The 27,614-nt window shown below is 45.0% G+C and overlaps 1 protein-coding gene and 1 long non-coding RNA gene across 4 annotated transcripts in view; one reads left to right on the forward strand and one right to left on the reverse strand.

Annotated features, from left to right (window-relative positions):
- Nucleotides 1-8,803, forward strand: part of LOC121281733 (solute carrier family 26 member 9-like) — a 107,043-nt gene extending 98,240 nt beyond the window's left edge. For all 3 annotated transcript variants that reach the window (XM_041194646.1, XM_041194647.1, XM_041194645.1), the window contains exons 20-21: nt 1,486-1,563; nt 7,424-8,803. In XM_041194646.1, the coding sequence (XP_041050580.1) occupies nt 1,486-1,563; nt 7,424-7,477 (132 nt within the window). In that variant the 3' untranslated portion in view covers nt 7,478-8,803. The remainder of the gene's footprint in view (nt 1-1,485; nt 1,564-7,423) is intronic.
- The window catches only part of LOC121281734, a 56,085-nt gene that overhangs the window by 8,109 nt on the left and 20,362 nt on the right, over nt 1-27,614 (reverse strand). The window lies entirely within an intron of this gene.

Here is a 27,614-nt window from a genome sequence, read left to right on the forward strand (position 1 = left end):
GAACCAGCAGGGTGACAAGTCATATCCCGCTACCGCTTTTTCACTAGGTCAGAAGATGCAAAGTGTCCCTCATTGACGTCATAGGAAAATTAAAGGATTAACAGTGATTCCTCATACGAAATAACATGTGTTTCTGGAACGCTGCTCCTTCTGTTTGATGTTTGAAGTGTCATACTGTGTACACTCGTGCGTTCCTGATAATTTATACCCAACGGCACTGAATTGTACCAGCCTTTTATCAGCTAACTGAAGTGATATTTGCCATACTGTGGTGCCAAGGTTAAATCATTAACAAATATATGTATAACTGTCCACGGGAAGGGTAAATGTAAGTCAGAATACTGTGTGAAAATCTTTGCCAAATGTTTCCTAGAATAAATGCAACATTCTGTATGTAGCCAATAAACTAAGGCTAAAGGGCTCCTGCGGAGTTGTACCTTCTCACTGGTACTGGGTCCCAAGGAGGCGAACTGGCTGTGACTCTGCTCAAACTCAAAACACAAATCAACAACAAGATTTTACATTTATATAATGCCATTAGCAATAGTCAAAGGCCCCAAGACACTTGGCAGGAGCATGATCAGGTAAAAATTGACACCCAAACCAGAGAAAGAGGCATTAGGATGTGTGGTCAAAAGGTTGCTCAGAGAGGTAGGTTCCAAAGGGCGTGTTAAAGGAAGGAAGAAAGGTGGAGATGTGCAGAGGGTTAGTGAGAGAATTCCAGCACTCAAGGCCTAGAGAGCAGAAGGCACAGCCATCAATAGTGGGACAAAGGAATTCAGGATGAATGACAGGCCAGAATTAAAGAAAAGCAGAGGTCTGAGGGTCACAGGGCTGGAGGAGGGACAGAAATGGGAAGGGGGTGAGGGCATGGAGGGATTTAAATATGAGCTCTGCTTTTAAAGTGCTGGATAATCTCTATGCTGTCCCAGAACAGCGGAGACCCACAGCTTAATGGAAATCAGTATTGGACTAAGCACTTACATTGACAACACTTTGGCTACAGGGAGCCTGCATTCAGTGGGTAACACTATAAGGTAAATTAGGCAACGTTTAGTGCTTCTGGTTTTGAGGAGACTCATGTTGTGTTTGAAGGTTTTTTTTCCTGTGCTACCATTGGCAAACATAAATATCCATGAGAGGGAGCGCTGGCTGTCCATTTGAGGCAGTGAGTGTCCTGAGATAGCATAAAGAATTCTGTGTTGTAACCTGACCAAACTGCAGGAAGTGGCTCAGTCAAAAAATATTGAATGGACTGTAGCTGGGGTGCAGTTTCTCCATTGCCGACAGGACCCTAACATCCCTACAGTGAGGTCACTGGAGACGATTCCATAGCAGCAGCCGATACAGGGTGTTGTAATACCATGTCAAGTAGGAGTCATTATGCAATAGAATTCAGCTCCCCTTCTGTCTGCCAGTTTATCCACTTTCAAAAAAACTGTTTTAATTGAATGGCTAGTTTGTAATAAATTTGTTATTCTTTAGGCTTCTGGTGCGGCAGCAGTCTATATTAATGAGGACATATCAAGTGATGAAAATGATAATGACCAGGATTTGGAGCAGGTAAGAACTGTTGAAGCCAACTGCAACTGGCAATCAAGCAATATTAATCTTCACATTCATCGAGGATGTAGAAAAGAGCAAATGATCCTGCGTTACCTTCTTCCCGAACTTCCCATTCTTGAGCCCCACTGACCATCCACTCATACTAGGCGCTCGCCACCAACTCTCCTGTGGTGTGGGCAGCAACTATTAAAGTCATTGGAGACATGCAGGTCCAGCCAGTAGCCATATTGAGTCATTCCACTGTCCCACTACCTCAGCCTCCAGTGCAAACACCGAAGCTGGGCACAGAGTCAGATAAACTGTACATATGGCCAGAGCAGTTAAACTACCACCATGGAGAAGTAACAGCATTAAAGAATATGGCAACTTTTAAAAGATTGCACTGGCACAGATGTTTAAAAGTCAACTTGTCTTTGCAAGAGCAGTTTCATCAGCAGCAGGACTGAACCCAGAATATGAGAGCCACTTCAGGATAAATAGGCCATTAGTCACAAGCAATTCCACAATGCATTAATATTTAACTTGCAGGCCCTTAGTCACCAAATTCCCTTTTCCCCTTCGCTTCATTAATTGAGAACCAAGTCTGTTGTGTTTTATGCCTCGGAGATATGCAGAGATGACACACCAATTTCTATGTCTAAGTAGGAACTTTATTTCCAATGCTTTTAAAATGTCTCCTCACTCATGCTTCCAGCTTCTTGCTTTTAGTTTGCTTTCTATTTTTCTGTAACGACACCCAGGCTTGATTAATAGCACACAGAGGAGGGAAGAGTCAACAGGCACAAACAATCATGAACCAAACAATTGAACAATTGAATACCACAGTGTTCAAAAACACTGTTGTTTGGTCTCCAGAAGTATAATGGAGACTCACAACCTTCCAGTGCTACTTCCTCTCCCAACTCTCCCCAATCCCAAGGCCCCTTCTTACAATACCTTGGTACCAACGAGCCCTCATACAGGCCCAGCAGAAAGCAATATGTTTTTCCAATGTCTCTGGCCCCTTTTCTCATGACTCCCAAAGCCAGGATCCTCGGTATACTTGCAGGCTTGAAGGTTGCCATTTCGAGTGGTTTTCAAATGTTTTTGGGTGAAGGATCCCTTTCTAAATGGATTGGTAATCACAGACAACTCCCCCCCCCCGCCCCCCGACCCTGGCCAATCTAAATCATAATAACATATAATACTCATAATATGAAAATACTGCATGTTAGGAGTGTTTTAATAATGTTTTTAAGAAAACAGTTATTTATTTATAGATTTCTGAGAAACAAGTGTGTCTCTTTCTCATTGCAGAATCTGTCTATCCTTGGAGTGATGTTTGACAATGACACTTAGAAATCATTCTCCATTTTCAGATAAAACTTGAACTTGTATCTTGGCACCTTTTCTTTGAGTTTAAATAGTGCTTAAATATTTAAAAACTCCCCCTCCCTTGAATAAGGCTAAACCCACCTGGCACCCACCTCCATCGCTAGCCTTGCTCCTCCTCTGTGAGACAACCACCTCACTTTGCATCGCAAGTGTGGTGGCTGCCCCCTTCTTCCACCTAACAGCTCATAACAAACCTGCCACTCATTTCTTTTCTCTTGATCAAGGTGCCCTGAGGGGTCACTCACCCTTAAGGCTGGCAGTTAGCACTTCCATATGATTTCACAGACCACCTAGAAGCCCTTGGGGGTTCACAGGACACTAGTTTGAACTCAACTGCTATATTTGATACAATGATGTGTTGTTTGCTGTGGAAGTACCACAACCCTACTGCCATTGTCATATGTGACAAGACCAACAAACCATCATAAACCCATATAGAATCAGAAGTGTAGAATAGATGTTGTATCATAGCTAAACACCATGGAGTATGTAGTGTTCAATGGTTCAATTCTTCTGTGTTTGATTATGTGAGTCTGTTTACTATTGATGTTCATTTTTCTTGATTGGTTAAGCCTGGATATGGACTCACACAAAAGTAATCAAAACTGTGGGATACACTGGAAGCTAGAGCTGAAGCATGCAGTAGACATTTTAAAGCACTGTGAATAAGATCTGTTATACACATGGAAGCTGGTGTGTCAGCTCTGCATGGACCTGAGACATAAAATATACAACAGGGTAGAAATTAATCCCCGGCAGTGGCGTGAAATAGGCAGTATCCGATTGGTCACCTGTTCTATGCAGCATCTGATGTTCAGTGGTGCGACCACTGTCCAAGGTGAATTTCTACCCCTAAATAACCAACAATAATATTTAATGCTAAATCTTTGTCAAAGATGTTTGAATTCTTCCTTTTGAATGCTAATCTTCCAGCATACATGAGGTACTACAGAAGCTTCAGCTGATAATATTGACTGTGGCCATAAGTGGACATGGACCATTAGGCTTCAGCTGCCTTTTCAGATTTTAATTTGATAACAAAGTACAATTTTCCAGCCTTGAGCAAGATTGGCTGACTATCAAACGGGGAATTTCAAATCCAAGCCTGGTCCTGATTAAGAAAAGGGGTCTTCCTGTTCTTTTCGGTCCAAATATCAAACCTGAGCCAAATTTAGAGTGGGAGAAATTTGTTTGCATAACACTGCTTCTTTCAATGAGCTGCTGTCTGAGCCAAGGCAGTGCTGCTGGCCCTCCTGGAACCGACATAAGCAAGCGTGATGCTTCACGGATACACTCCTCCCACAGAACCTTGAAGGGGTCTTTCATAACAGCTGAGATTTGTATGGCAAACATGCCTTCTTGATCTAGTCTCTCCCTGCCAGTCACACCCAATGGGAGGGAAAATTAACCCCCACGTCTTCAATATGTCAACTCGATCTCCCAAAACTGCAAAGATTTGGTGATTTGTTTTGCTAGCTTTTAGATTAGGATTTCTTTAGACCTATCAACACTCGGTATAGATTTTTAAAACCCTTGCACAATATTGCTACGTTACTCCAACAAAAACTTTGATATCAGAGAAGTTTACCACAAGAGGTTATGGAAATTGAGTCAGTCAGTGCATTTTTGAGGAAAGTAAGACTTGAAGGGGAATAATATGGTGGAATTTGAATTCAATTAGTTAACGTGGATTATAGCCTTAGTAGTGGTAACCATGAAACTATTATTTTTTGTTGCTAAAATCCCATCTGGTTCACTAATGTCCTTTAAGGGAGGAAATCTCTGCTCTTACCATGGTCTGGCCTACATGTGACTCTAGATCCACACCAATGTGGTTGACTCTTAACTGCCCTCTGAAATGGCTTAGCGAGACACTCAAGGACAATTAGGGATAGGCAACAAATGTTGGCCTGGCCATCCCATGAAAGAATAAAGGGAGGAAGAAAAGGAGGTTAAAGTTGACCAAGATTTCCATTTGTAATTACTTTGCAAGCAAAACATCATCACCACTACGCAAGCCGAATAAGTTGCTGACACTCTCTAGTCTCATGGGAGGAATGGTCACCTGGCAATATACTGGGGGCTGATGGGATGGATCTAGGCTCTCTAATAGTCCTGATTATCAGGAGTATTAGAGAGAAAATAGGAGGCAAGAACGTAATTTAGAGCACACTTGTTTGAAGATCAACTCTTATTTGTTTGCAAGATTCTGCAAGGATCAACAATGGAAATTAAAGTAAAATGTTGAGGCTGAGCTTGCTTTCTGCTGTCAGGCATTTCTGTTTCATGTAGAACAGTTTCAAAATAAGCCAAGATATTAGTAGTTCCATTACTTCTCTGCACTATTGATAACGCAATGATTAAGACAGTTGCACATAACCTTTACTGTATGATCTTTTAATCAGATTAATACTTGTTAGTTATCTAAAGACCCCTTTGTGTTGCCACGAGCCTTTCTAAAGCTTTTACTTCTAGATAACAGTATTTTTTAATAGTTATTCAGAAACTGATGGACCATCTAGTGGTGATAGCAACAAAGTTGCTTCAACATCACGGTTATTTTTATATGGTAGATGATTTTAAGCTTTACACATCGCAAAATGCTTTACATCCAATGAATGAAATACATAAAAATTCATAAAAATTTTGCGACATATGAAAACACATCAGCCAATTTGCAAACAGCAATAATGCCATGGGATCTTTAGTATCCACTGGCACAGAGCCTTGGTTCAATAGGTTTTCTGAAAGATAGTGCCTCTGAAAATGCAGTATCCCTTAGGACTTTTGAAGCGTCACCCTGGAGTGGCTCTTGAACCCTTAACCTTTTGGCTTTCATAGACCTAAAAGATCCTATGGTACTAATTGAAGAAGAGGGCAGTGTTGATCCAGGGTGTCCTGATCAACATTCCTCCCTCAATTAACAAACAGCACTAAAAATAGTTTAAACAACCACTCGTCCCATTTAATGTTTGTGGGACCTCGCTAATTGACTGCAGGATTTGCCTGTGTAATTACAGTGATTACGTTTCAAAAGTGACCTATTGGCTGTGAAGCACTTTGGGACATCATGAAAGCAGAAAGGGTGCTATATAAATGCAAGATCTTCCTTTCTCAACTGCCTCAAGTGAGCCTTCCTGCAATTCTAATCTCACCATCTGAGTATCCATGCGCTGCCATCTCATGGCCAATGCATTAATCCACCAACTTACAGTGCATAGACCTGACTCTCACTTGTTCCTCAGCTTCAATTTGCAGAAGACTATTATTAATTGGGTATCTTCAGTAAACCCATTATATTAAATTTTCCGATAGCATGCGCAAAAAAAATTCCATCGTTATTCACAGAGTCAGATAAAGAACAAGGGCCACGCTAAAGAACACCAAAGTTGGTAATAGAAGAGGAAACAACATAAGTCAGGATCTAACAAGGCAACAGCAATCTTCAGTTTTCAAAGCTTGCAGACAGTATGAGGAAGAGAGGATTGAAGATAGGCCAAGTACCACAGCTTGGGTGTTCTGAGAAAAAGTTAGAACAGGAAATTAATATTCTTCTTTTATTCCTGAGCTCAAGGCTTTTATTGCTGGGGAATGGAGCGCTTTCTCTTCCATAAGTTGGTGCCATTGTCAATCAAGTTCAGATTTAGATATAACCATTTTATCACAGAGTGGAAGACCATTTAAGCCCAACACATCTACACTGATGCTCAAAGAGACCCACTTACTGAATCCCATTCTGCTGCCTTTTCTCCAGACCTTTCTGAATTTTCCTTAATAAACATTTAGCCATATTGTTTTAAAATGCCCAATAACCCTCTGTATAAAAAGAAACTTCTCTTAACTTCTTTCATTAGTTTGGTGGTGATCTTAAATTTCCAGTTATCGGTTATTGATTCACCGACCGGTGGAAATATATTTTACCCTATTTACCTTAATAAAACGACTTATAATTTTGAGTACCTCTATCAGATTTCCTTTTAACCCTCTCTGTTCTAGTGAATAATAACATTTTTTCTGGTCTTTTGTCATAACTAAAGCTCCCCCACCCCTGATATTATCCAAGTGAATCTTCTTCTCCATGACCTGTTTCCTAAAGTAGAGTGCAATTTAAATGGATACAATATTCCAATTCTGTCATAACCAATGATTTGTATAGATTTAGGATTACTCTTCACTTTTGAACTCTATCCTCCTATTTATAAAAATTGTGATTCCATATGCATTAGATCATTGGAATATTTACACAGACTTGTCGAAAGTACTGCTATTTCAGATGGTGGGGCATTTAGAAAGACTGCCAGTAGCTACTGCTATTGGATATTGGAACATTAACACATTATTAAATTGTAGGTTTGACAGGAAGTTAAGCTGCGTTTTTCTGTCTCCCTTCCAAAGAAAGGAGAGCACACAATTGTGCAGTAGTTGAATAAAGACTATAAATGCATTTTGTACTTAAAGTCTTCACGCTCTTCTTCCTCTATAGGTCATGTTTGGAACAATGTTTGACAATAGCGTTGGGGACCATACCATCCTGTGAAAAAATTCGGAAATACTGAAGATCAAATGCAAGTGATTTGCACTCGAAGCCACAAGAGCTTTCAGAACAAATAACTTGGCAAATGTGTATTGTAAAGTGCTTTGCACTGGCTTCTGATACACTAACTGATGTGGAAAAGGGCATAAATGTGCAGGCACCAGTTATTAGTTAAAGTGTGTATCTTTTTCTTGGTTGTAGTATGCTATTTCTTATCTAAAACACAATGATTGGACAAGTCTTCTCATACTTGTGTGGAATGTCTTGATTTGGCACATGTGAAAATACGTACTATTGTACTTAGTTAACCATGCCCCAGCCCCTGTGTAGCCCATACTTCTCCTTTCTGTGAAGAGATGCTGAAAGTAGGGGCTCCCACTTTTAATGCTAATGTTTTTTGTTTTGGACATGTTCAGGAACATGGGAAAAACTCCAACCTAAGATCACTTGCAACATGAAGTCTTAACCAAAGCATGTAAGGGTGTCAGATAAAGCATTGTGCTGCTCACTGATCAAACGGCATGTAGTGCCATTGTAAGAGAAGTGAAAACAACAGACACCCAAATGCACTTTCCAGTAGCAGTCAGTGGATAGCAATAAGGACCAGTAACCCTGGCTGACATTTTTTCCCTTCTTAGCCCAGGCACTGAATGCAGATGCAGTGCCCAATCTGAAATCAGCCAACTCAGGACAAAGCTGGAATTAAGTCTGGGGCCTTCCTGGCTTGTGTGGGTCAGCAACATGAATACAACCAAAGAATGCATTCATCCTTTAAGCAACTTGGAAGAGCATTTCAGGATGATTGCAGAGAAGCAGCTTAAATGTTTTTTTTTTAACATTAAATTGGACACACAGAAGTAACATGGGACAATTTGTATTCCATGAGGAAAGTTAAGTTATTTGGTTCGGTGAAGCATACTGCATTTTAAAGAATGGAATATGGCTTAACTAAGGTCCATTCTTCATTCTTTTAACATTACATGATTGTTAATTTGAATGTCCTTAATTAAGCCCCATAGTCACTGTTTATCTGTAGAGCAAACTGCTGCCTCTCGTTCAGAAAAGCAAAACCCACTCCTGTGCCATTCTCCCCACATTTAGTGACACAAGTGCATTTAATGCATGGCTGTGACATCTCAATGTAAGTTATCTTGACAATACAGGAATAGGATAGGGTTTTTCATCCTCATAATTTTGAAGTATATAATTCTTAAAGTAATAAATTAATGTTTTATTGCACTCCACTGTGAAATACATGCAATTGTTATTTAACTGATAAATACTAGTGTATGCTAATGATATATTAATAAATATAATATATTACCAGTATCCAACTTGGCATTCTTTTTTTAAGAAGTGCTGCGAAATAATAATTGGAAGTCTGTCTTTTTATTCCCAGTGGCTTTAGTTCCTAAATATTTGGTAAAATATGGAAAGGGATAGAGAATCACCAATTCCTGCATACCTAACATGGTTTTGACAGCTGATTTATCAGCCGACAGTACTTTCAAAAATAAACACTGAAATTCTCAGAGAAAATATACAGTACATGTTGGTGTTGGCTCTTGGGTAAAGCACCTAAAACCAAGCCACTGCCTCATTCTCCCCCTCCCTCTCTCTGTCTTTCAATTAACGTCATCTGCTTCAAATAATTATCCAATTTTCCTTTTAAAGGTACAACAGTCTCTGCCTCAACCATTCTTTGTAACAAGGTATATTCCATGCTGCAACAACTCGTGACATAAAGAAATTTCTTGTCACCCCTCCCTTTTCCTTTTAGTGACAATTTTGAATCGCTAATCCTTCGACACTAACTATCCACCCAAAAGAAATAGTCTTTCCTGATTCAGTCTATCAAAATTCTTCATAATTTAAAAAAAAGGAAAGAGCCACAGTTTCTCAAGTCTTTCTTCTGAACAATAGCTTCCCATCACTGGCATCATCTTGATGACCAATACCGTACCCATACAGAATTATTCTCATGCTCTTTCTATAATGTACTGCCTGAAACTGCACACAATGCTCTAACTGTGGATTAATCCTTGCTTTGTACAAATGTATAACTTCTTAGATATCAGCCATGGTACAGTTGGCAGCACTCTCATCTCCAAGTCACAAGGCTGTGGGTTGATGTCCAACTCCAGTGGCCTAGCCCAAAATCTAGGTTAGCACCCCATTGAAGTACTGAGGGTGTGCTGGGCTTTCAGATGTGCCATTTAAACCAAGGCCATACTGCCCTCTCAGCTGGCATAAAAGATTCTACTGTACGACTTGCAGAGCAAGGATCAGCTTTATATGTAACTCCAGACCCACAGCGGTGTGGTTGACACTTAACTGCCCTCTATAATGACCTAGCAAGAAGTTGTATTTCATGGGCAATTAGGACTGGGCAATAAATGCTGACCTTGCTAGTAATTCCCACGTCCGGAGAATGAATTTTTTTTTTTAAATGTACAACTTGAGAATAAGAAAAGCAGAGAGGAATAGCTGAACAAAGAGGGAGATGCAGTGTGTTATAAATGTTAGTAGTGGCATGTTACAATTCACTCAGGGAGTCTGAGTTGCTGTGGCAACTTGCACTTTTTACAGGCATATTGTGGTCTGGAGCTATGGGTAGTGATGGTAGAGGCGTCCTTTGCATCATGTGGGGCTGACCAGGATCTCCCACTCTTACTAACTACTATCGGTGTGTGTTGGAAGAATTTGCAGGTTGATCATCAATCTCTTTGGCCCCGTAATGAATTCACCTCCTTGGCCATCTAGTCGTGGGTTGAGACTCGAACCCAGAGCTTCTGACTCAGAGGTAGGGATGCCACCTGTTGTATCACAAGGACCTCCCATTGGTATGCAAGCTTAGATGCAAAATTATCTGCCCAGATCAGTAAGCAAATAATAGGAAAAATTTGGAAGCAGGTTAATTGTTTCCAACCCTAACTTGGTTTGATCTCACTTAAGCACGCTCAGAAAAAAGAATTCGGAGCAGCATAGCCAATCCTCAGGAAGAACCTGGTCATGACCTTGGGGACACCATGAACTTAAAGCACAAGTACTTCCTTCACCATAAAAAGCTGCTCCAAGGTTGAGAATACAACAGCATCTGGAATGGAGAGTTTGGAACAGGGACATCGAGTGGGATTTTACGCACCCACCCGCGCGCTGGGATTTTCCGGTCCGGCATCGGGTCACTGGACTCCTGGCCGGGGCACCGCCTCGCCCCAGGGTGTCCCACCGTCAACTAGGCCCGAAAATCCCGGCCATCGAATGTTGTGCGTGTATTGAGACTGAGGGCAGCTGGAGATTGAATGGACAGGAAGTTAAATGCCAGATAGACCCTGTCGGTGACAACAACCAAAACAAATCTTCAGAAGTATCCGGAAGAAAAACACAAGCCCAATTAAGGCAAATACTGTGGATACTGGAAACCTGGGCCAGGATTTTCCATTTGGCAGGTGTGTGGGGGGGTAGAGGGGGGGAGCAGGAGCGGGCGCGGACCCACCGGCGATCTCCGCCATTTTACGCGCCGTCTCCCGAGGATAGCGGGAGTGGGCGGGCGGCGGTGGGAATGCACGGACTACCGGGTCCAATGGTGACCCCGCAGTCTGGTTAAAGGAAGGCCAGGCAGCCTCCTGTAGGCTGCTCACAACGGCCAGTTCCAGGCCTCCGCAGAGGGGTTCGGGTGAGCGGGGCAGGCTGCAGGGTAGGGGGGGGGGTGCAATGCACTCCTCGTGTTTCCGATGATTGCCTTGCTGCCCGCCTCGAGGGTCCCCCAGGGTGGGAGGAGGAGGCTCCCCCACATGACGAAACATGACTGGGAGGAGGTGGTGGAGGTGGTGAGCTCCCACGATGAGGAGCACCTGGATCCAATGTCGCAAGCACTTCAACGATTTGTTGCGCTCTGGCAGGGTGAGTACAATGTTGGCATTGGGCATTTAAGCCAGCAGGCAGTGTTACCCCCTGTGGCTTCCCCCAGCCCAAGTGTTACTGTCGTGACAGCATTGAATCATTTAGGGCGTTTTTCCTTTGCTGGCTGGCCGAGCAGATATTGCCCATGCTGAGGTCAGCCTGAGTGGGTCATGAGGAAGTGAATTCTCCTCCGCACCATGTGTTGGTCTTAGTCCCACATGACTGGTTTGGGGGCAACCTGGAGGAGCTGCACCTAGTCACAGACTCAGAGCTCCAGGACATGTCCTAGTCAGGGTGATGAGATGGTGGAAGTGGAGCCTCAAGGTGTCGGGGCAATGAACAATCTGCTGCCCTCTGTGCTGCACGTGGTTGTGCCTCCTTGCTATGGGAGAAAATACAGTGTAGTTCCTAATGTGATGTAGGCAGCATGTGTCCAAGGGGGTGTTGGGTGGGTGGGGAGCAGGCCTTGCATCTTGGTCTGAATGATCGGCTGCAGCGAGGAGAGAAGACACTGGAGGCCTGATGTGCCCCACTCTGGTTGAGGTGTGGCCTGCGCAAGCAGAGTCAATGTGCAATTTGCACTAGTCAATGGTCTTCTCTCTTTTTCAGGAGAAGAATGATCATAATATGGCCGAGCATCAGGACTGGAGGCCCAGCTGGCAATCCTAAGCTGCTTCGAGCAGGAGGCCCTGGATCTGGACAGGCGCTATGCAACCAGGTCCACTGGTGTCGGTGAGGCTGGGATGGCATGGCCAGGTATTTATGCCCAACAGTGAGGTCAGCATTGTCCTCCCAACAGCCAGAGCACTGCTGAATGTTAAATTAGTTATTGTTGCAACATTGCTGGACCGTTGGTTCTGGAAGGTTGAGTGCATAATGAGCCGGGGGGACAGGAATGAAGTGTGTTATTGTCTGCACGCTAACTCAATTACTGTCCTTGTTCTTCCTTTCAGCATCATCAGAGCATGGCCAGGAGGAGGAGCAGCAGAGACCCCCCTCTCACCTGAGGGGCCTGAAGTCTCACCAGTGTCACACCATTTCTGCGAGGCAGGCACCGGCACAGTTACTAGCACCTCGACGGGGATAGAGCAACGGCTGGTGCCCTGGGGCACAGCGGTGAGGGCACTTCACAGTCGCTGGAGGAGCTGGCAGAGACAGAGAGTGCCCATGGAGGCAGCAGTTGGAGGACAGCAGGGGACCAGGAACATGCTCAGTCAGTACCTGATGATGGGCCTCTGGAGTCGTCCGCGATGCAGCAGGTGCAGGAAATGCAGCCGAGTGTGTGGGAGCATCTGGGGGAGATACATGAGGCTATGCTTGGCTTGGTGTCTGTGGTGGAGGATTCTACGTGGACGATCACCACAGCAATGAGCCACATGTCCGAGTCCAGGAGACCCATCAAGGCTTCCTGGGGATGCGCTCTGACCAGCAAGCCCTCACATCGACATTGACCTCAGCTGGTCAGTGCCAGTGTGGGAGATGGTGTGGGCATCAAGCTTCCCAGCTGAGGGCACCAGCTTCTCCGCCCCTCTCCCAGTGACTGTATCATCTGGTGAGGCTGCAGTGACTGGGGAGGTGCCAGCTGCAGAATAAGCAGCTCCCTCCCAGGCGGGGCCAGCACAGGCTCCACGGGCCAGAGGACGATCGCCAAGGTCATCGAGGCCAACAGGACAGCAGGGTCAGCAGGCTGGCTCCGAGCGATGGGGCAGGACCAATCCGTAGCACCCGCAAACATAAGCATAAGGCACATTAAGCACACCACGGGTTTCTCACTGGTGCTTTTGTGTTGGCCCGAGATTAGGTTTTTATGATTTCTCTTTGATTGTTTACACTATTGTTTAATGTTTGAGATAACTTCTGATTCACACTTTAAATGCTAGATGTGTCACCATGGCTGAGGGTGCCTCGTTTCTTCTGCATGTGTGTGTTTAAGAAAAGTGTCATGAGTGTTTCTTTGGACATTCAGCTTTATGTACCAGGCCCTTAGTTACTGCTGATCACCTGGCAGATTTTCCACTTAGGTGTCGAGGATCGAGGCACCAGCGTAGGCTTGTCCTGGTGATCCAGCTGTGCTAGCTGAATGTTCATTGGATTAAAGCTTCCCAGGTGTCCCTGCCTCCTTGGAGTAGCCCCGGGTCAGCGTTTACCCCCTCACCATTTCCCTGTGCATGTTCATCCTTGGAATCACATTTGGATTCATCATGTGCAGCTGCAGACACTGTGTCAATGTCTTCATTGTCCACACAAGGTTGTGGAGAGCACAGCATGCAAACAATATCAGCGATACATGATCTGGGGGGTACTGGAGTGCACCCCCAGAGCGGTCCAGGCATCGGAATCACATCTTGAGAAGACCGATGGCTCTCTCCACCACAGCCCTTGTGGAGCCATGGCTCCTATTGTACCGCTGCTCAGCTTCTGTTCTTGGATGGCGGAGAGGCGTCATGAGCCACCTTCTGAGGGGATAACCCTTGTCACCCAGCAGCCATCCATCCAGCCGGCCTGGAGCACTGAAGAGCCCCGGCAACTGGGAGTGTCTGAGGATGTAGGTGTCGTGGGAGCTGCCTGGGTACCTTGCACAGACTTGTAGAATCAGCATCCTGTGGTCACACACTATCTGCACGTTCATGGAGTGGAAGACCTTCCTGTTGACGAAGGCACTGGGCTCACCTGCTGGTGCCTTGATGGCCACATGTGTACAGTCTATAGCACCCTGGACACGGGGGAAGCCAGCAATGGCCGTGAAGCCTCTGGCTCGCTGTGTCTGACTTGCCTGGTCCCAACGGAAGTGGATGAAGGTCAATGCCCGTCTGAACAGAGCGTCTGTAACCTGCTTGACACAAGTATGGACAGCTGATTGGGAGACACCACAAAGATCACCCACCGAGCCCTGGAAGGAGCCGGGACATAGAAGTTGAGGGCAGCTGTGATCTTCAGAGCCACTGACATGGGGTGTCCACCCATACAGTTAGGGGAGATCTCAGGACCAATCATCTGACAGATATAGTTGACTGTCCCCCTTGAGAGACGGAGCCTCCTTCGGCACTGCACCTCAGGCATATTGAGGTAACTGCTTCGCCGCCTGTGAACCCTGGCAGCAGGATAGTGGCGTCTTCTGTGGCCCCTTCCACCTTGGACTACTTCTTGACCCTGCGTCCCTTGTGCCTGCGCCTGTCCTCTCAAAGGTGGCTCACCTGGAGGCTGAATGTGTACTCCTGACCACCTCCTTGTTCTAGCCCTTGCTTCCTCCTCAGAGGATCTGCCTCCAGTGGACAGATCAGATCCCATTCCCAGGCTAAGGGAAGGCTTCCTGAAACCTGCAGGCCCGGAAAAGATTCCTCACTGCAGAGTGCTGACCTGAAGGTTAAGAGTCCAGGAAAAGCAGCTGGGATGTGTTCTGAAGTCCTGCAGATCACACAGGTAAGTTTCAAAACCTTTCAACAATAAATACTTCACAGAGAAGATTCACAACCCCACTGAGCCCTCTTAACCCGCCCGGGGATGAGGTTAGTACAAATGTCTCCTACCCGCCTTCCGGTCGCACCAAAAAACCGGTGTCCATTGAACACTAAAGGGCGTTAATTGGCCTGTTAATTAATGGCGGGCGTGTGTCGGACTTCATCGCGTGCCCGCCCAGCGAAATATCGCGATGGCGCAGGGTGACTTCAGGACGCTCGCCCAATGTCACTGCGCGGACACGTGGGGCCCACCTCCTGCACGTCCAACGGACAATTCTACCCCTGAAATAGAAAGAAAAAATGCTGGAAATCTCTGGGTCAGGCAGTGTTGTGGATAGAGAAACATTTCAGGTTTATAAAAGACCATTTTGTTTTATTCCTTCTCCTCTAACAATGTTATTTTTCCACATCCTTTATGATTCTTTGTCCAACCCGTCCACAGTTCCTAGCTTCGGCGTATAAGCAATCTTCAAACAAACATTCACTGCCTCCACCACCAACACACACAGCAGCAGCAGCAGTGTGTACCATCTACACGATGCACTGCAGGAACTCAGCAAGGCTCTTTACACAGCACCTTGCAAACCCATAATTTCTACCATCTAGAAGGACAAGGGCAGCAGGCACATGGGAGCACCATCACCTGGAAGTTCCCCTCCAAGTCACACAGCATCCTCCGGTAGAAATATATCATCATCCCTTCAATACTTCTGGGTCAAAATCCCAGAACACTTCCCTCCCGCCCTCTCACCCACCATGTGTTGCCTCAATGGCAGTGTTGCTCTTAACCCCCCAACCCCCCACCCCCTACCAGTTGCCTCACCGGCAGGGCTGCCTTTAACCCCCACCTCCAGCCATGTGCCACCTCAATGGCAAGGCTGCCCTTAACCCCAACCCCCGATGCCCATCAAGCTTGAAGTCCAACAGGTGACCCTGGCAAGCGCTGCACAATGTTACAGTGCACTCACCTCTGAGTTCCCCTCAAGGTGCAGCCCGTCAAGTGCACGCCTTTTATGTGCTGTTGTGAAACACATTGGCGTGCTTTCCCGCCAACGGGGATGGATGATCAAGCCATGGGGCTGACGATTCCATTAGGCTGGCCTGGTAATGATAAACTGATGTATTACAATGAGGTTCCCAACATCTGATAGCTCCCAGTTACACACCCCCTTTAAGCATCAGTCCAAAATAGATTTTAGATTTAAAACAACCCTAACAAGTTAACACAAGACTTATTTGACAGTGGAATTCCAAATGCATTATCCCCAACTTCAGTTAATTTACATAGCAGACTCATCACAAATGGCTGGAGGCTTCTTGAAGGTTGTTTCACACACTCTTGTTAGATCTTCAATGGCCTTCTTTCACATAGTCTATCATTCTTATTTATATATATTTCTCTCTCTTTAATATGTAAATTCTATTGCTCCATATGTCTTTGAAACAGTATCTTCCCCATAATATAAAAACTTTCATGTTGCTAATATTGTCTGCAACCTACGGGAAAAATAAACACACTGCTTAGCCTTGCTTATCTGGCTAGTTGTAAACAGGCTAAGATCTCTTTTAAATCCAAACAATCCCTTCATTTATCTAAAAATGCGAATTCCCTTCACACCTTAAATGCTAAGCCAGCATCCACATTTACTCATTATTATCTCAAGCATATTTCTACTCCTAGCTTCTTTTGTTGATTTCAAGCTGGCAGTCTACTTGACTCCAAATGTAATTAAATAACACAGACAAAACTGGGCATAGTTTTGATCCTCTTACTTGAGGAAGGAGGTAGTTGCATTGGAGGCGGTTCAGAGGAGGTTCACTAGACTGATTCCAGAGATGTGGGGCTTGTCTTATGAGGAGAGATTGAGTAGTTTAGACCTATACTCACTAGAGTTTAGAAGGATGAGAGGAGATCTAATTGAGGTATATAAGATGCTAAAGGGGATAGACAAAGTAGACGTGGAGCTGTTGTTTCCCCTTGTAGGGCATTCTAGAATGAGAAGCCATAGTTTTAGGCTAAGGGATGACAGATTTAAATCAGGGATGAGGAGGAATTACTTTTCTCAAAGGGTCCTGAATCTGTGGAATTCACTACCACAGAGTGCAGTGGATGCCGGGACGCTGAATGAACTTAAGGAGGAGATAGACAGATTTTTAATTAGTAACAGGTTAAAAGGTTATGGGGCGTGGGTGTGAAATTGGAGTTGAGTCTGAAATGAGATCAGCCATGATCGTATTGAAAGGAGGGGTAGGCTCGAGGGGCTGAATTACCAATTCCTGCTCCTAGTTCTTATGTTCTTATGTTCTTAAACCACCTATACATCTGCGTGCAGTCGCAATCGGTGGCCCTGGAGTGGCAGGGGAATGGACCACCGCCTGTAATTGGACCCGAACATGATTTCACACTGGCCAAGTACTCAGCCGGCGTGAAACGCGCACTGAAATGCTCAGCTCTGCCGGGGTGGAGGCCAGAGGAGGGTGGGCACTGGCATAAGCTCAGGCGAGCGCTGAATAGAAGCTCCCTGAAGGCAGGGAGCTGCCTTAGGGAGCTGAAGACATTAAAACCAACAGATAACGCTTTTAAAATCCGGAAAAAAATGTCAACACAGAACAATCAGTCACCTGAACATAGACATGATGAAAATCCTGTCCATACGTTTTTACTTTCTGTAATTTAATAACGGAAACCTCATCCTGCCCTTGGATGAGGTTTCATCAAAAATGCAAAGTCCGCCTGGCAGATTCGCTCGGTTGGACAGACCACGGAAATTGGGGACAACTGGAATTTTAACAACTTTAATTGTCTTCTTAATTGTCAGCAGGCGAGCTTCCAACGCCCATGCACGCTCGCCGGCCAAAACATCGCGTGAACGCGGGATGCTCGCCTGATGTCATCTCACGCAATTTTGCATCGGATTGGCTCGGGCACATACCCACACGCCAACCTAAAAATTCTACCCAATATTTTATTTGGGCCAGGTTAAGCTCAATAAAAACTCTCCTCTTTGTTAAAACTCAAGAAAACCTGTCTGTTTGTGTCTTTTATGATCACAGCATGTAAACAGTTAAACACTATTTAACAGGGAATAAACCGGACGGACCACCCAGCATCGACCTATGTACCGGAAACGACAACAGAAAATTCCGCCCCATTGACCCTGCAAAGCCTTCCTTACTAACATCTGGGGGCTTGTGCCAAACTTGGGAGAGCTATCTCACAGATTAGTCAAGCAACAGCCTGATATAGTCATCCTCATGGAATCATACCTTACAGATAATGTCCCAGACACCACCATCACCATCCCTGGGTATGTCCTGTCCCACCAAAGGGACAGACCCAGCAGAGGTGGTGGCACAGTGGTATACAGTCAGGAGGGAGTTACCCTGGGAGTCCTCAACATCTACTCCGGACCCCATGATGTCTCATGACATCAGGTCAAACATGGGCAAGGAAACCTCCTGCTGATTACAACGTGCCGCTTTCCCTCAGCTGATGGTCCACCACTGGGAGGAAGCACTGAGGGTGGCAAGGGCACAGAATGTACTCTGGATGGGGAACTTCAATGTCCATCAACAAGAGTAGGTCGGTAGCACCACTACTGACCAAGCTGGCCGAGTCCTAAAGGACATAGCTGCTAGACTGAGTCTGCGGCAGGTGGGGAGAGAACCAACAAGAGGGAAAAACATACTTGACCTTGTCCTCACCAACCTGCCTGACGCAGATACATCTGTCCATGGCAGTATCGGTAGGAGTGACCACTGCACAGTCGTTGTAGGGACGAAGTCCCACCTTCATAATGAAGACACCCTCCACCATGTTGTGTGGCACTACCAAATGGGATAGATTTCAAAAAAATCTAGAAACTCAAGGCTGGGCATCCATGAGGCTCTGTGGGCCATCAGCAGCAGCAGAATTGTACTCATATACAATCTGTAACCTCCTGGCCCGGCTTTTTCCCCACTCCACCATCTCCATCAAGCCAGGGGATCAACCCTGGTTCAATGAAGAGTGCAGGAGGGCATGTCAGGAGCAGTACCAGCAATACTTAAAATGAGGTGTCAACCTGGTGAAGCTATAACACTTGTGTGCCAAACAGCATAAGCAGCAAATGATAGACAGAGCTAAGTGATCCCCCAACCAATGGATCAGATCTAAGCTCTGCAGTCCTGTCACATCCAGTTGTGAATGGTGGTGGACAATTAAACAACTCACTGGAGGAGGAGGCTCCATATATATCCCCATCCTCAAAGATGGAGGAGCCCAGCACATCAGCACAAAAGTTAAAGCTGAAGCATTGGCTACAATCTTCAGCCAGAAGTGCCGAGTGGGTAATCCATCTCAGCCTCCTCCTGAGGTCCCCAGCATCACAGATGCCAGTCTTCAGCCAATTCGATTCACTCCATGTGATATCAAGAAACAGCTGAAGGCACTGGATACTGCAAAGACTATTGGCCCTGACAATATTCCGACAATAGTACTGAAGACTTGTGCTCCAGAACTTGCCGCACCCCAAGCCAAGCTGTTCCAGTACAGCTACAACACTGGCATCTACCCGGCTATGTGGAAAATTGCCCAGGTATGTCCTGTACACAAAAAGCAGGACAAATCCAACCCGGCCAATTACCGTCCCATCAGTCTACTCTTCATTATCAGTCAAGTAATGGAAGGGGTCATCAACAGTGCTATAACTTCCTTAGCAATAACCTGCTCACTGACACCCAGTTTGGGTTCTGTCAGGGCCATTCAGCTCCTGACCTCATTATAGCCTTGATTCAAACACTGGGCGGGATTTTCCGCATCCGCCCACTGCTGCGATATTCCGGCCCCACCACAAGTCACCGCCTTGCCCACTGCAGGTCCCACCCATGACAGGGACAGAAAATCCCAGCTAAACTCCCGAGGTGAGGTGAGAGTGACTGCCCTTGACATCAAGGCCGCATTTGACGGAGTGTGGCATCAAGGAGCCCTAGCAAAACTGGAGTCAATGGGAATCAAGGGAAAAACTCTCCGTTGGAGTCATACCCACCACAAAGGAAGATGGTTGTGGTTGTTGGAGGTCAGTCATCTCAGCTCCAGGACATCGCTGCAGGAGTTCCTCAGGGTAGTGTCCTCGGCCCAACCATCTTCAGCTGCTTCATCAATGATCTTCCTTCCATCATAAGGTCAGAAGTGGGGCTGTTCACTGATGATTGCACAATGTTCAGCACCATTTGTGACTCGTCAAATACTGAATCAGTCCATGACCAAATGTGGCAAAACCTGGACAATATCCAAGCTTGGGCTGACAAGTGGCAATTAACATTTGTGCCACACAAGTGTCAGGCAATGACCATCTCCAACAAGAGAGAATCTCATCATCACCCCACGACACTCAATGGCATTACTATCATTGTATCCCCCACTATCTACCTCCTGGGGTTTACCATTGATGAGAAACTGAACTGAATTAGCCATATAAATACTGTGGCTACAAGAGCAGGTCAGAGACTAGGAATCCTGCAATGAGTAACTCACCTCCTGACTCCCCAAAGCCTGTTCACAAGACACAAGTCAGGAGTGTGATGGAATACTCCCCACTTGCCTGGATGAGTGCAGCTCCAACAACACTCAAGAAGCTTGACACCATCCAGGACAAAGCAGCCCGCTTGATTGGCACCACATCCACAAACATTCACTCCCTCTACCACTGACGCATGGTAGCACCAGTGTGTACCATCTACAAGATGCACTGCAGGAATTCACCTAGGCTCCTTCAACAGCACCTTTCAAACCCACGACCACTACCATCTAGAAGGACAAGGGCAGCAGATAGATGGGAACACCACCACATAGAAGTTCCCCTCTAAGTCACTCATCATTCTGACTTGGAAATATATCGCCATTCTTTCACTGTGGCTGGGTCAAAATCCTGGAACTCCCTTCCTAACAGCACTGTGGGTGTACCTACACCACATGGACTGCAGCGGTTCAAGAAGGCAGCTCACCACCACCTTCTCAAGGGCAACTGGGGATGGGCAATAAATGCTGGCCCAGCCAGCAAAGCCCACATCCCATGAATTAATTTTTAAAAACTTGCTGAATTGGTAAGTGTGTCCATTTTAATTTTTAAAAAACTGTTCCCGTCTAACAAGGTGGGGGAAAAGGGGGAAGCCAATCGACCCCTTCTCACCGGAATGTAACAGCAGGAAGAGCAAAACTAGGGATCCAAGTGATTTTTTTTCTTGTCCCCTAACAAACTTTTGATGATGTCCCCGAGATCCAGACGTCTTCCGGGTGTATATCCTTTAGGATCGGAAGTGTGGATGTAGTAAATTTGGCCTATCTCCACCATTTGCTTTAGCCCTTGGCCCTGAACAACTATTCCTGATTGAGTCAGGAATCTGCCAAACGTCTCCAAAATCCTCAACAGGATTAAAACCAATCCTGCTTTACTCCTGCATGTATCTCCTAGAAAGATTAAGAGGGACTGTAGTATCATTCCACCATCTGAAATGAAAGCTGCCATCTTTCAATTTATTGTATACACATAAGCTACTAATTTAGAAGTGCATTGATTTTCCTACATTTTTCTATTTATAATTTAAAATGGATCTTTACAAATGTCACAAACATATAATAGAGATATTATAGATTTTTGTAAAAGAAAAAATCTTTTAAATGGGCACAAGTAGCTTAAAAATGGCTGCCAGAAGTCACCTGATCTTTTTCAACTACAATGTGGTCAAGCTCTAGAAGGCTCCAAGTACATAGACATATTCAGACATGTGAAGACATTTGAAAGTCAACTTGCATTTCCACAAAGGTAAACAGAAACTCATTTTGGCTTTCCTGGAGGTGTGAACAGCTCTTCCTTATTTCCTCAAACCTGGGAGAATGGGAAGCATTCAAGTTATGTACCTTGTCCAAAAAAGACAATGGATGAGACCAAACCCCCCAGATCAGGACTAACCCAATACTTATGCAAGCTTGATGCGGCAGTTCAGGATAGAAATCATTTTAAGTTTTGGAACTGTATAAAGTCTGTCTGAGAACAGCCATTTTGTGCGCAGAACCCAAAACAAAACTCTGAGAAATAATATCAGGGAGGGTTTCTGGCTAAGGAAGGACAAGGAGGAAGAAAGAAATCAACTGCTGTTCTGCTGAAAGAGTCCAGGCAAACTGCAAGTGCCATAACCACAGAATTAGTGAGGAATAGGAAGCCTGCTTTCTCTCCCAAAAAAAACCTGCTGACATTCTGATTCCATCTGCAAAGGCAAACCTCTGAATAGTCGACTGCAGAAGCCATCACAGCTGCTAAACCGTACGTCAAGGGCTGCATTTTCTGGTCTGCGAGCAGGGGCGGGGCCCACTCGCTGACATGTAAAATGACACGTGTGTCCCGACATCACCCCGCGTCTTTTAGGTTTTCAGTTCGGCAGGTGCACAGCTGATTCAGCTGCACGCCTGCCGACCTATCAAAGGCCTAGTAAGGCCAGTTAACAAGCAATGAAAACGCTCAACTGAGCTGCCCGTCCAACCTTAAGGTTGGCGAGCAGGCAAAGAGCCCAGGTGGCCTTCAGAAATAACATGTAACCTCATCCACGGGCGGGATGAGGTTTCATGAGGGTTTTTAAATTTGTATAAAATGTTTAAAATAAAAGAAATTGACATGTCCCAGCTCTTGTGACAGTGTCACATGAGGGGAGATGTCAGGAACGTTTTTTCTGCCTTTGATGAACTTTTGAATCTTGAGCTGGTCTCCCTGAGGCAGCACTTTGCCTCAGGGAGATCTGTGCACTCTTTCATGTGCATGCGCAAAAGAGCACACTCCCAACTCAGGGGATTCTCTCCCCCTCCCCCCCCCACCCCCACCCCCCACCACCCCACCTCCTTCCCCCCCCCCCCCCCACACACAGGGAGCGCACTGCGCTTCCGGGGGATGTCATGCTGGGCGGGCCTTAATTGGCCCACCCATGTAAAATGGCGGCACGCCCCCAATTAGGGGCATCGACCGGGAATCCCCCCACTTGCGCCCGCTCCCATACAACCCCCCCCCACCCCCTCCACAATGGGGGGGCAAAATCCTGCCCCAAGTTTCAACCCCTTTACTTTGGAAAGAAATAATAGGCCGGCAACTATATCTCCCAGAGGTCCATTTGAAATCTCAGCTTTAAGTATCTTTATCTGCTTTTAATCTTCGTAATTGTATTTTAGGTAATAACTTTATCACTTTTACTTAGATAACTTTCAGCAGGAGTTTTGTAATAAACTAGCCTTCATCACGTTTAAGACTAAAGCTTGTCCGCTGAATTATTTTTAAATTGAACCACTCATAAATTAAAAGGGGCTACATTACAAACTTTAGCTCATGGGCCACTTTAAGGAAACATATTTTATGTGGTCATGAGACAAGAGAGAAAGAACTTGCATTCAGGTAGCACTTTCTGGACTCTCAAGAGTCCCTAAAGTGTTTTACAGACAGTTAATTATATCCATTGGGCCATCACTGACATTTTGTTGGCAAAAGTCCCAGCAGCTGAGATCAGTTAAGCATACCTGCATTTTGCAACGTATTGTGATTATTTGTATATTTAAATATTCATAATTGTGCAATATGTTATTATTTTAAGCTTTATTTTTATTTTAATGATTGCCTATAACTATGTTATGAATTTTGATTATATGTTTTTTATGTATCCCCATCACAATTCAGCATCTGCCACCTTGATGATTGTCAATAAACCAAACCAAAAAAGAGAATGGCCTGGTTAATCTGTTCTGGTGACGATGGTTGAAGGACAAATGTTAGCCAGGACAGGGGAGAACTCTGCTCGCCATCAAATAGTATCACAGGATATTTGTAAGTTCTCCTGAAAAGACCGTCAGAGCTCTTGTTTAATACCTTTTCTGAAAGACCGCTCTTCCAACAACATAGAATTCCTTTATTTCTACACTAAAGTTGGGCCTGTAGTGTGTGCTCGAGGGCAGGAATAGGGTCTGGACCTATGGCCTGGTAACCCAGAGACAAAAGCAAGCCAAGCCAACATTTAAATTATACTCTGCTGATATCATAGATAAGAAAATAAACACTTTGAATGTCTTTTGCTACTGTAGTAACCTAGTGAGTTATTAGCCCAGATTTTAACCCAAAATGCCCAGCAGGCAAGTGATGGGATCGGGTCAGGTGTCCATTTGTCCAACCTGCTTGATTTTATTCTCCATCAAAGGCAATGGTTGTAAAGTTGGTGACTGAACTAAAACCACTCATTTCCTGTCTTATGGGTTACATTAAAATTACCTCTGTTGGTTTAGCACAAGGTCCAAGTTTATTGTTACCTCTGAAACCTGTAGTATAAAACTGCATTGATGAGGCATTTCCTCAACATTAATCTCTATAACCCATTCAGTATTAATAATTTAGTGGGTGCCAATATTTCATTGCAGACAATGTCAATATGTAAATATTTCTGCAATTACTGAACCAATGTCTTAATCAAACACCCCTTGCTTGTTACTCATCAACGCACATAGATTTTAAATCAATCAGAATTATACATTGGTTTATTTGGCAGTCTGAAACAGTTCCATGCAGACAGACTCTGTACACAAGTTTAAATATTTAAACCCTAGACCAGAAAGAGCATGAATTAAAAGTCAAACTTCTGTGAATGGGCTCACATGGTGTCTTGGATTTAATGATGTTTCTGGAAATGCCTCCGGGAAGCCCAATTAAGCCTTCTAACAAGTCCTTTTCCATTTAAGTAGAGGGTTAAAATTAGTGTTGACAAATTTTAACATAACATGTGGCTTGAAACTTGAACACGTCTAACTCGACAGACTTAAAACTATGATTAAGTGGTGCTGGAATGCTGCACTGCAATGTTAAATCCAGCCCACGGTGTTTTATTCCTTGTGTCCAATGTTCTTCGTGCAGCAATCCTGAAGTGGAATTAAGACATTCCCTGCAAACTAGTCTTCCTTCCTGTGTTTCCTTTATATTTCTTTGGTGCTGTCCCTCTTTCTTTAAACATTTACATGAATTAAAACATATCAAAAAGTAATAGTTAGGACACTTCATTAAATACTTCATTTCAAAAGGCGCCTGTGGTTGAGACCGTTGTACCTGGTTAAGTCCACAACTGCCATGTCACAATGAGCATTCTGCACTGAAATTTTCATCCCATTTTTGTGATCCTTTCCTGAGCTGTGTCCTGTATCCTTTCCATTAATAAGCTATTCTCTCACACTTGTATGCAGCTGAATTTTCCTGTGAATTTCTGGAATTTCTGTAGCTAGAATTATGGAACGAAACTACACAGATACGGAGGCCATAAACCCCATCATTCATGTGGCTTCTGTTAAAGAGCTATCCAATCTCCCAGCATTTGTCCAACTGCTCAATCTGTTGAGCAGATTTTCCATTTTGAGCCATCTATCCTCCAATGGTAACAGATTAAAAAAAGAACATAGGACTGAATCGTGCCAGATTTGCACTGAGTGCAGTAGCGGGTGGGAAAATGAATATTTTACTGCTGGCCGCAATAGCGGCTTTTCACACCATATCATCCCAACCATCGTTCATCATGCATTCGTTGGCGGGCGGGCTCTCATTCACCCACCGTGCCATCACCTCGCCGCTTCCTCGTGCCAGGCATCACATGCACACCTCTCAGTGCTTCCAGCCCAGGAGGGCACCAGTGAAGACATGGACCCAAAAACCAAGAAGAGTGCAGCCCCTGATTCACTAACACATCTCCAAGAAGACTTCCGGGTACCATTTCAGCCCACCGCGATGTCATCCACCCCAACTCTGGCCACGGGAGGCCCATCAGTCTCACTACTCCAGCTTGGGAGGCAATGGTAGAGATGGTCAGTGCCAACATTGCGCACAAGAGGTCGGCCATCCAGTGCAGAAAATGGATGAATGATCTCATCTGTTCTACCAGGGTAAGGCAACCATCTCATCGCTCTAAACTCACAAGGCCATCACACATTCATTGCAATCTCACTCACTAGCAGCTCAAGGGACTTCATCACTCACTCTCTCACTCACACCCTCACATCAGCATCTGGCCTCATCTCCTCTGGAGACTGCCTCCTCAGCCCTCACCTTCTTGAGGCCACTTTCACAGACTAACATGTGCCTCACACACACCCTGGGATACCACCCCCCCCCCCCACACACCCTTCCCCAGTACAGCCCTCACCCTGTAGCCTCTTCCCTTGCCTGAGGCAACTTATCCCCCTTCTTCAAGAAAGCCCTAGCCCCGCAGCCATTAAAAAGCCATCCCTGCCTTATATGGTCTCGTAAGTAGAGAACTGTCCATAAGCCCCGCTAAAAGTGATGTGGTGCTGTCTGCAAAGCCTGGCACTGATGACTGCAGAGGTTGCCTGAAGCAAGGTAGACAAACAAGCCTCACAGTCCCCTGTGAAGTGCAGCTCGCCAAGTTACATTATGTTGTGAAACACATGCCGATGTGCTTGGATGATGTAGCATGTGGAGATGACTCCAGCGAACTGGGCTTATAATGACATGCAGGTCTTCAAAATGAAGTTCCCAATGTGCAGCGATGGGAAACGTGACCCTCGCCATTGACAGGCAGAGCCGACGATTGCAAACTGGCTTCACGATGGCATGATTTTTGGCTTTCCGGTCATATTGTCCACTCATGCCGCCAAGCACACACGCCGGCCAATGGGAACAGACAATTCAGCCCATAGAAGGTCCTGAAGGAATAGTCAAATGCTGATCGGAAGAGACACAGGGCTTAAATGAATGTTTTGGATTAGAAACTCAAGGCAGTAACCAAGGAATCGCCAGCCTCCTTATACTAGCAGCTAAAAATAGATAGGATATGGCCTACAACCTAGTGGTTCTTTGGTTAGTGATCTTAGCCAGCAGTACAGCACAGTGCAGAAACTGTGTTTACTGTGAGATGAATACACGTAGTTCTGTTTTGCAGTTACCAGGATACTTTGCACTATGACATGAGAAACTATGCTGTTCATGGAGGATAAGATCAGGTGAAATAAGCCTGCCTGCCCATCTGTCAAATCTACGTGGGGGCAGATACTCCAAATTTGTAATTAATGAGGCACACACTCCAATAAATTAGTATACTGGGGTGGCAGGAGAAGAGCATGAAACAGTGCAGGGCGCTACCAAAGGTGAAAAATGCAGGAGAAGAAATGAGATAAATCAAATACACCTTGATTAGTCTTGTCTACTTGGGTTTCAAAAGCCTGTAGATTATACGAGAAAGATAACACTTGAGGGAGGAAATGAATTCCCCAGTGTACTCCTAGTTATTAATAACAAGCCAAAGAAGTAGCTCTGGCTGGTAATACCTCCATCTAGCATGCAGGCTCTATAAATAGGGGCTGTCCGCAGATTAAAGCAACATGCTGCAGATGCTGGAAATCCAAAATAAAAACAGAAAATGCTGGAAAAACTCAGCAGGTCTGGCAGCTCTCAAAAAGAGTTATATGGACTTGAAACGTTAACTTTGTCTGTCTCTCCATGGATGCTGCCAGATCTGCTGAGCTTTTAAAGCATTTTTTGCTTTTATTTTTGCAGATTACTGGGAAAACCCACTTCTGACTGACTTTGTCTCCATTACCTCCAATTGAAGAGCAATAGATTTGCTATAACTGCATCATGAAAGACAAGGAGACATAAAAGTGCTGGGATATGTTTTCCTCCATGTTTGGGTAAATTAATACAAGGTTTAGTGATATATTTATGCATATACTTTGTTTTATACCTAATGTCCAATTTCCTGTTAACTACACAATGTCA

This window comes from Carcharodon carcharias, chromosome 9 (genome assembly GCF_017639515.1).
Source record: "Carcharodon carcharias isolate sCarCar2 chromosome 9, sCarCar2.pri, whole genome shotgun sequence".
Taxonomy (NCBI): Eukaryota; Metazoa; Chordata; class Chondrichthyes; order Lamniformes; family Lamnidae; genus Carcharodon; species Carcharodon carcharias.